General features: G+C 46.6%; 1 protein-coding gene across 1 annotated transcript; it reads left to right on the top strand.

Moving 5' to 3' along the window:
- The first annotated feature begins 3,305 nt into the window (after window positions 1-3,305).
- ARRDC4 (arrestin domain containing 4) lies at window positions 3,306-9,888 on the top strand. Its single transcript, XM_086471406.1, has 8 exons — window positions 3,306-3,651; window positions 4,919-4,985; window positions 5,272-5,419; window positions 7,202-7,304; window positions 8,019-8,275; window positions 8,856-9,018; window positions 9,557-9,711; window positions 9,825-9,888. The coding sequence occupies exons 1-8, from the start codon at window positions 3,306-3,308 to the stop codon at window positions 9,879-9,881; spliced, it is 1,296 nt and encodes a 431-aa protein (XP_086327532.1). The 3' UTR covers window positions 9,882-9,888.
- The last annotated feature ends 240 nt before the right edge of the window (window positions 9,889-10,128 follow it).

Raw genomic sequence — 10,128 nt, 5'->3', positions numbered from 1 at the left:
TCCCATTGTGGAAACTTGGAATCTATATGATACTTTCAAAAACTCGTCTGGCAGGTTCAAGCCCTGATAGCCTATTTTCAATACAAGCACTGAAATGAGTTAAAAATAATTATTATGTGTAGAAACTTACAGCGGCAGATCCATCTAAATTCAGTGATCTGACCACAGCAGTCATTTCCAAATTAACTAGCAGAGCGAAGATACTACCAGCTGCTGTAGGAAGATGTTCTCCTAGTTCCTTCACCTTCAAGGTAAGTCTGTGGTTCTTGCTAGAGCTGCTCACAGCTTTGTGGATCCTCTCAAATGAGACCTTTCTTTGTGTGCTCCTCACTCTTACAGGATAACGTGTGCATTAACTTGTCCAGGCAGCTCTTTCTTACACAGTCCTGCATAAAGTGGCAAAAGAAGTGCAATGAAAATACAATCAAGCACGTTAATACATCGCTTGCTCTTTCACACATGCACCCACACACAAATAACCAGCCACACACATACACCCACACTGTCTGAGTGTTCCTCTTCTGTTCCTTCCTTCTGGCCTATCAGAGACTGAAATAGTGACATGGTGGTTTCCACCATTCATGCTACGTCCTCGCTGTGCTGGGCAGTTAAACTGCCTCACGCACAAGGCAGCATTCTCAAGATGAGTGGATGAGAAAACCAACTGCTTCATGACAATTTCAACAAGCTCCGGTCTTTGAATCCTGCTGAAAAAAAATAGTATATTGAAGGGCAAACAAACATCTGGAACAAGTACCATCTGACTGTGACAGACATTAATTGTGTCCTCTGTGGGCTAATTTTTCAAGTTATTGAAGCCTCTTAACTCTCGCTAATTCTGTATAATGTTCTGTTTCATATGCAATTGTCCATGTTTATTCATTTCCCCATCTAGCTAGCTCATTTGCACTTGCAAAGAACAAACGGGAGGCAACATTTGAATGGATGGATAATATCCGTAAGAGAATTACTTTTTTATAGGATCTAATTCATCCAGGAAAGGAAAAAAAGGGAGGTGTGGGATTCGGGGTTTTTTTCCTCGATATGTATCCTACTTTTAAAATCAGTTGCAAGAAATGGCATACCAACATTGTACCCAAGCAAACTGAGTAAATAAGCAAATATTCAGTATGCACATCCAACCACGTTCTGTGGGCTGGCTACAAAACTTCCTAATGTAAAAAAACAGGTATAAGGAAAAGCATTATGCAAAACTAGACTTTCAAGCTGTATTAGTTTAATTGATCTAAAAAAATCACAAAGATAGCATGATTTTATACACCACAATTCCCAACTAGAATGCAGCATTTGCAGTTTCCATAAAAACTTTCAAAAAGCACACAGGGCTACGAATATGCAAAAATTCTTTAAATACTCAAACAGCCATCACGGCATTATTTACTTTAGTTACAAAATTCTTCATCACGAGCCAGGGAACTCATGGCCAAGGGTCCAAACAAAGCCTATGAATTCATCCCATCTGCAACCACACTACTTTTCCCCACGTTATTATTGATTACCACAGAGCTGTGCGTTCACTTGTAGCCAACGACAGGTGTTCAAAAGGCCAACCTCGCTCAAGTTCTTCGTCACAGAAGTAACTCTAGACATAAGCCCGTGTTTCATGTGTATCACGTGTCTCACATGTATCATCACATGTATCACAAAGCTACGCCAGGGATTCTGAGGAAGCCTGACCTTATCTTGTCAGTTTTTCAAAAGCCAAGGCTCTGAGTCTGGGAGACATTTTTTGCTAATGTCAGTGATTAACTGAGTCAGCTAGGAAACACCACGCTGGTGCTTCCCAGCACTCCAGAGGGATGGAGGAATGCAGGAAGGTGCAGCTGTCAGAAGCTTCAAGCAGGCAAGTGACTCGGACTGGGAAATGACTCCTTCGTTGCCGATGGAAATGCCAGCTAATCGTTCACGGTACACACCTTCAGGAAGATGCATTACAGCCAGCTCAGGCCATCACAAAATATGACACTTCCCAGAACAAAACTAATTTTAGTACCTGTCCACTGTATGCAAAGCGTTTCATTTTGTAACACGTGTTGGCTTGGCTATTGGCTGGACCCGGGGCTGGAGCCGTAGCAGCCTCACTTCTGCCGGGCCGCTGGATCTGGCTGTACTCACCGACCAACATAGACTTATCTGCCACTCTTCCTATAGACGCTGGGGTTTTTCCTAAGCTTGTACTTCTAGAAATTGGAAATAACAGCAAACTTTGCATAAATCCTCCAAGTATTTCCTCTAGATCATTTGTACGGAAAGGTCTATGCCACACTGCTCAGGCGGAACAGCACGCAGCTCTGCGTATCCCTTTAGCTGCCCAATTACCATCGGTAGAAACAAGCCCCCGAACCAGGGCACTTCTTGGTTTACAAAGCGCAGAAAAACACACCGTCCGTGCGGCCAGCGAGGTTTCCAGGCAATCCAGGCCGGCTCCTTTACAGCCTAAACCCCTTCACCTCCTGGCTCACCAGCGGGGCGGGAGGTGTTCGTGGGGCAGCACAGCGTTCCTGAACTAACCCCCAGGCACACCAAGGGGGGGAACGGCGGCACCGCAGCGTTTTGCCCCATTTAACAGCCAGTCACCAGGGCAGGCCGGCTGTCAGCAGGGAGAGGCTGAAACCGGTATCAGCACGGTGCCCGGCCCAGCGCTCCCTCCCTCAGCCACCCTGGCAGGAATCGAGGCCCACCGAGAGCCCCAGGCCTCCCCCCACCCCAGCCCGGGCCCACCAAACCCCTCCGGGCTGCCAAGGCAGCGACTGCAGCCTGGTGGTGGGACACGGAGGGCCAGGACCCTCACAGGGCCGCGCTGCCCGGGCCACCCCCGGGAGGGGGCAGGATGGCGACCCCGGCCCACGCCGCCCCTCCCGGTCCGGCCGCCTCGCCCCGCCCCACCGCCTCGCCCCACCCCCGCGGCCCCTCGCCCCGCCCTTTGCCTGCCTGTTTATCCACAGGCTGTGCACGTGGTAGCTGTGCCGCGCCATTGGCCCTCTCGCCAGGTACCTGCAGCCGCCCTGCCAATCGGGGCGCTGTCCACGCGCCGCCGTCCGCACCCGATTGGCTCCGCCGCCGTGATCACGCAGCGTGACGCACTCGGAGTGTGCGCCCGCCGAGGAACCAATGAGGAGGGGGTCCGGGGGCAGCCCGCGGCGAATAGTAGGACGAGGAGCTGAGCGATGGCCAATGAGGAGCGGGCTGGGGCGGGACTTTCCGCTGCGGGAGCTGGCGGAGACGGGCGGGTTTTAAAGCAAACGTCGACGGCAGCCGCAGGCTTCCCCCGGAGCCGGGGAGCGATGGCGGCGGCCGGGCCGGGCCTGGGCCCCGGGGCCGGCGGGACGGTGAAGACGCTGGCCCTGGTGCTGGAGGACGAGGCCCGGCGCGGCGGCGGCGGCGGCTACTGCAGCGGGGACACGGTGTCCGGCCAGGTGCTGCTGGAGCTGGCGGGCCCGCTGCCGCTCCGCGGGCTGCGCCTGGAGGCCGCCGGCCGGGCCCGCGTCGCTTGGAGCGAGAGCTCGGGCGCCGTCCCCGGGGCGGGAACCTGGGGGGTGGCGGTGAGGGCGCCGGGGCCGGGGCCGCGGCGGGAGGCGGAGGTGCGCTACCTGGACATCCGGCAGAGCCTCCTGCGGGACCCGCCCGAAGGTGAGGGGCGGCCGGGGCGGGGGGTGGGGAGGGGTGCGGGTGGGAGCGCGGGGGGCGCGGGCCGGGCCCTGCGGGGAGGCTCCTTGCTCGGCCGCCATGTGAGGGCCGGCGGGGCCGGCCGCCCGCCACAGCAGCGACAGCGCGGGGGTGGGACCGGGGGGACTGGCGCCTCCTTCGCGGGGGAAGGCGGCTGCGGGGCCAAGTCCCCGCTGCTCCCCGGGCGTGGCGGCGGAGGGGGCCGCAGGGCAGCCCGCCGCGGGAAGGCGCCCGCGCCAGCATTTCCCGGAGAGGGGAGAAGGCTGAGGGGTTGGTACCCTCAGCGAGGGCAACTCGGCCTCGGGCCTGGATGCTGAGAAACGGCGTGAGGCCTGGGTAGGTGCCCGGCCAACGGGGACATCCTTCCGGCTGGTGTAGCCACAGCCTTCACGGGTACGCTCGGGGGAGGCTTGGCGCCGCTTCGCTCGGTGCTTTGTATAAACGGCCGAAAGCCGCGGAAGAGGGCCAGGAGAAAGGCTGCGGCTCTCGGCTCCCCGCTCTCCGCGTTGGCTTCCCGCAGAGGTGAACGACGCCGGGCCACCTGCGTGTTCCGTGTGCTGCGTGAGCAGCGGCCGTGGAGCTGCCCGTGGAAGACGCTGGAAGCCGCCGGCCTCCTTCCGCAGGGGCTTAAGGGAGCAGAGGAGGCTCCTTGTGGCACAGGTCTCCAGCGGGCGGTTTTGTCCCTCCGACGCTGCAGGCCTATGGCAGCACCGAAAAATGAAAGGGAAATGGCATTTTGTTCTATAAGGGCGAGACGCATGTCAAGTTTATCTGGAGGAAAAGGAAATTAGGCCTTTAAAAATTGTGTAATAGCAGGCCCTCTGTGAATGCATTTAATTGCACGTATTAGTAGTATTTCATAACACTGACCTTAAATTGCAGCTTTTTTAGCACAAAAGTTAAATTGCTAATTGAAAAAGTAGATTAATTGCTGTCCTGCTGAAAAATGAAACTTCCTTGATGCCTTCCAGAAGCCATTTTGGATTAGAAATTGGCCAGAGTCCTGAACTGAAACTCAAGGTCTCCATGTTTCCTTGATTTTTTTTCATTGAAATTACATCACAGCATAAATAAAGCATGGGCTCCAATCCAGAACCCACTGGGATCAATAAAAACTTCTCGTAGTCCCTTGCATCTGGGTGGTTTTATACATAAATAATTTATAAAAGCATCTGCTTTGTTCTTCTATTTATGGAATAAGTAAAACATACTATTCATTTTTATCCTACAGGTGAGGAAAGCTTAGTTCTTCTAGATGGAAGACATGAATTTCCGTTCAGCTTTCAACTCCCTCAAGAGTAAGTTAAATAATTCAAGCTGAAGGGATTGTGCCGGACGCTGCTTGTTGTGGAACATTAACTTAATGTAATTTGATTTGTGCTTTTTTTAATATCAAACTGATAGGTCGGCTTTGTAAGTTTGTCTTAATCAACCACCACATAAGACACGCCTTGTTTTCTTCAGTTTCCCCAAAGCCGTAAAAGTACGAGCTGTAAATTGGTAAACATTTATGTACACGGGAAGCGTTTGTGTTTGGAACTGAATTTAAACTTACGGTGATGCTTTTGTGACCGCTTGTTTCAGACCTCTGGTGACCTCTTTCACGGGGAAGTATGGCAGTATTCAGTACTATGTGAAAGCGGTTCTGGAGAGACCTGCAGCACCCGATCAAAGTGTACAGACAGAGCTTCAGGTCATTAGCCATATCGACATCAGCTCACCAGCTTTATTGGTAAGAGGGTCTTCCGCTCCTCCTCCCCCCTTTAAAGACAGCTGCAAAAAAATCATTTCCAAGAAGCATTCACATCCAGCCATAACCATTTCCATGTTATTCTGAAGTGTCATTTTCTGACTTCTGAAAGCATATAAGCTCCCTAAGCTTTTCTCTATAAATAGATGATCTTAGGTTGTGTGAATAGCAAGCAGAGTGGCTTTTTTTAATACCATTGATTACATCCCTGCTGGCAGAGATGCTCTTGCCAAAAAGTTATGCAGGCTTCAGATGCATAAACAAGGCTTAATAATAATAATGCACAAGCATAAAGTCGTTACTCTTACCAGAGCAACTACATTCACAGGGCTGCAGTGTCCTAAACCCTACAATAATAGTAGGTTGAGGAACAGTAATTACAGAAGAGTATTAATCATGCCCAGCCTGTCATTTATGCTCTGGCCATTATGTTACGTATCCTTCCATTTTGCATGTCGTTTTCTAACATTAAGTGCATGCATGCAGCTGCTTCAGAGATCTTTTCAGTTATTTCCTTATGACAGATTTGGCCACATTAAAGCATTGAGTTTCTAATAATCACTAGAAATACTGTAGAGTAATAAGAAAGATCAGGCATTAAGTAATGAGAAAATAGGCAAGATGGAAGTTAATGAGCTGGATTCTTTTATCTCAACGCATATTATGAAAATAATATAAAATTATACCTTGCACTTTCATGATAGCAACTAGATCTAAATGGTTATTCATTTAAATATGAATGAGTAATTTCTATTTTATTTAAAAAGCTAGGATAATTTTAACATTTCGTCATGATGTGAACGTGGCTAAGAGATGTTTTGAGCAGGGCTTTTTTCCTCTTTACACGCTTACATTTAATCTTTCTAGAGAGAACTTACACAAGTATTTGGTGAAATCTGTGAGCAGAATACAGTCTTTATATTCAGCAGTGTATGTTAGGAGTGTGAAGACAGCCTATCCAGGTACTGCAAGGGCAGGCTAGACTATAGGTTGTTGCACAGGAGAGGCTGTGGGGCACGTAAAGTAGGCAGTGCCTGCCTTCATGGATTCCAAGGCTACCACCAAAAAAGGCTCAAAACATGAATTTCAGACTTGAGAATTATATTGAGAATCCTGGCTTGGACCCTTGGCATGTGTACTTGTGTGTTGTAAGTTTATTCTAATGAAAATTTTATAGACAGTGTAAATGTTACCTAATGTGACAGCCCTCCGTGAGTAATTAAGATGGTTTTTGTCATGAGCCTAAATTTTTGGGGGGTTGTGTGGCTTGCAGGTTATGAAGGTGCATCACCTTAGCCCAGTGTGTATACATTTATCCTTTCTTCTCAAAGATACAAAGGTAAAACCAGTTTACCTGCTTCACTCTTAGTTGCTTGCAGATGAAATTAATTCTGCATTCTTCTGCACTGAGGAACGTGGGCACAAATACTGCAGTACTCCGTTAGACCTTTAAAAAGTCACACTTAGAAAATTTGCTAAATCAATCTTTTTGACGAGAGGTTGCATTCAGATGCACATGGGTGTCTCTGTTACATAGCTGATAGGGCCTAAATGCAGACTAGGATTTTAAAAGAGCCCTCTGGTTCAGGTAGAGAAACCTCAGTTCCGTTTTACGTGGTGGCAAAACTCCGGTTGCATGGAGTACAGTGATTCAAATCAAGTGGATTTTAGGGCTCGATTGCGATGACTGATGTGCATAACATTAAACTGCAAGTGACTGATAGCCTTATGCCATAAAAAGGACAAATACTCTCTATTTTATAGACACCTGTTCTAAGAAGTCAAGAGAAGATGGTTGGCTGTTGGTTTTTCACCTCTGGGCCAGTGTCTCTCAGTGCCAAAATTGAGAGGAAGGGATACTGTAATGGTAAGACTAGTTATCTTCACAATGTGAATAATAAACATCTAATAGGGGTATTTTTAATCTCTCTGAAGCCAACACTGTACAGTCAAAAGACTAGTTTCCTTTAGCAGGTCGTAAATTCAGATCTATGTGAACCTGCTTTAATAAAAATCATCTTGCTTTTGCCCTCACTGGCCCTTGGGAGTATAAATTGAGAGAAACTCCCGTTAGTAATCTTACAGAAAAGCCGTGGACATTTGAGTGTAAAGAACAACAAAATGCTTTTATTTGGGTTTAAATACTTAATTGGGGATGTAATCAGGTTTTTATATCCTGTTTGCGTAGGCTTACACTTCTGTAAGAGTGAGCTTTAGCAGCTTCTCTGTCATCTTGATAACATTGAGGAAATAAAACATTCTGAAATTCAGTTAGGACTATAAAAGGACGATGGGCGCATAATTTGCGAATAAAGCTTTTATGGCTTGTTCATATTGTGCTTAATGTTTCAGAATGCATCATTGTTGATACATGTAAAATGTAGTAGGTGGCTGTAATTCTGCCTGGATACCACTTTGGAAAAAAAAAATGAAACCAACAACAAAAACCTAGCTTGAGGAAATTAAAAAGTATTGTTCTCCTAACGTGGCAGATGATGTACGTGCTGCATAACATGCTTTGATACTCCCAGAGGAAAGCTGGTAAATACAAATTGTCCATTGAACTTTTTCTGTCTTTAAGGGGAAGCCATACCAATCTATGCAGAAATTGAGAACTGCTCTTCTCGTTTGATTGTTCCAAAAGCTGCCATTTTCCAAACACAAACTTACCTGGCCAGTGGGAAGACAAAAACTTTCCGACAGATGGTTGCCAATGTCCGAGGAAACCATATTGCCTCTGGGAGTACAGATACCTGGAATGGGAAAACTCTGAAAATCCCACCTGTATCCCCCTCTATACTTGACTGCTGTATTATTAGGGTAGAATATTCATTAGCTGTAAGTATGGATTTTTATTACAAATGTACATACTCTTGAATACTACAGTGACTTGGGAACAGAAGAATTTTCTCTACTAAGCAGCTATTAGATTTTGAATTTGGAACAACAATATATATAGATAAATATCATATACCTTACAGATGAGAGACTGAAGATCATGAAGAGATTCTGAAATGGAAAGATAGGAATAATGGGGAAAATGGAATAATGTTTCTGAGGAAGAAGCAGCTCAGTTTTAGACCTGCAGAGGTTATTAGGGGAAAGTAGTTCAAGCTGAATGGATTCCTCTAGTGATTCTTTTCAGAACTGGGAAGATAGGACTGAAAGTCAAGTGCATACTTATTTTTGTCAACCTGCTTTGTATTTTTTTAATGTCATCTAGAGACAAGGCACAGAAAGAAGGCAGTTTTTGCAAAATAAGGAAAGCTGCCAGAATATTGGCTAAACATAGCTGGGATGAGAAAACTCCTAATTTTTAAACAACCTGCAGTATAGGGAGTAGGGTAGCTTTGGGGAGCAGCAATTCAATGGGGTCTCATGATGTTTTTTTTTCTTTTATTTGGGGGTTGTCACATAGGTGTATATCCATATTCCTGGTGCTAAGAAATTGATGATTGAAATGCCTCTGGTGATTGGCACTATTCCATGTATTGGATTTTCAAGCAGAAACTCCAGCATTACCAGCCAGTTTAGTATGGATATGAGTTGGCTGGCCTTGACCATGCCAGAACACCCTGAAGGTAATACATATTGAACTCTTTATAACACAGCACAGTACTGTCTAGGACAGAAGGACAGCAGTGCCAGTTTGAGGGCACTACTAGGGATGTAGGCCGTTAGAGCATGACTCATCAGAAGTGAGGCACGTACATTAAGTCAAGATCCAAAAGGGTTGGTGAGCATTCCCTAACTCCAGCCTTTTTTAAGTCTGTCTTTACCCCATCTGACTACTTTCAGCTGAATTCTGAAATAACTAACTTCTGATAGCGGGAAGTCTACTTTGGAGGTAGACACCTTAAAGTTAATCATTACTGAATATATTTTGATACAACACAGGTTTGTTGCTGGAATAGCCCTAAACGCACCTGCAGTGTTCCTGCTGAATCACCTAAGCTCCTCAAAAACATAACTAGTTCAGTAAAGTGCACTTCATACAATCTGACCGTAGTACAATGCTTCATAAATACAGTCTTCATGGTCTTGGATACTGTAATACGTATGTTGTCTTGCTGCGAGTGAACAGTTTGAAAGTTGACAGTAGCATCTCTTGTGTTTCAGCACCACCAAATTACGCTGATGTAGTGTCTGAGGAAGAGTTCTCCAGACATGTTCCTGCTTATCCACCACCAATTGACTGTGAGGAACAACTGTGTTGTCCTGTCTTTGCTTACATACAAGAGTTCCGGTTTCAGCCTCCACCTCTTTATTCGGAGGTAAGCAAATAAACAGCAGATGGTGTTTTTGTTGTTGGATGGCAAAAAAAAAAGCCCACATACAGAAATGCAAGAATTAGAAGCAGTAATTGTTGCCTTTCTTCTCTCTGTAGATCGATCCACATCCAACTGATGTAGAAGAAGTTCAGCCCGTTTCATTCACGCTCTGAAGAGGATTTGTAATGAGCATCATATTGTGATGAATGTCTTAATCTTTCTGCTGCTTAAGCTGATAGTGCAGCTAAAAAGGAAACAGTTTTCTTTTTCAAAACCTAAGTTTGTGTACAAGAAAGGCAAAGGAAAATGGAGAGGGAGGTATGAGCATGTTTGGTGATGGAAGAGAATCTGCTGGATTAGTCTGCACAGAGGATACTGTGGGAGCAGCTGTGCTTGGGATACTTGAGAAGTACCTGAAAA

This window comes from Leptosomus discolor, chromosome 11 (assembly GCF_034619465.1).
Source record: "Leptosomus discolor isolate bLepDis1 chromosome 11, bLepDis1.hap2, whole genome shotgun sequence".
Taxonomy (NCBI): domain Eukaryota; kingdom Metazoa; phylum Chordata; class Aves; order Leptosomiformes; family Leptosomidae; genus Leptosomus; species Leptosomus discolor.
This window is presented reverse-complemented; position numbering and strand designations above follow the sequence as displayed.

Coding starts and splice junctions, on each gene's coding strand:
- ARRDC4 (XM_086471406.1), top strand. CDS start 3,306: ATGGCGGCGGCCGGGCCGGGCCTGGGCCCCGGGGCCGGCGGGACGGTG. Junction 8,276..8,855: donor GGGTAGAATATTCATTAGCT/GTAAGTATGGAT, acceptor GTTGTCACATAG/GTGTATATCCATATTCCTGG. Junction 9,712..9,824: donor CTCCACCTCTTTATTCGGAG/GTAAGCAAATAA, acceptor TTCTCTCTGTAG/ATCGATCCACATCCAACTGA.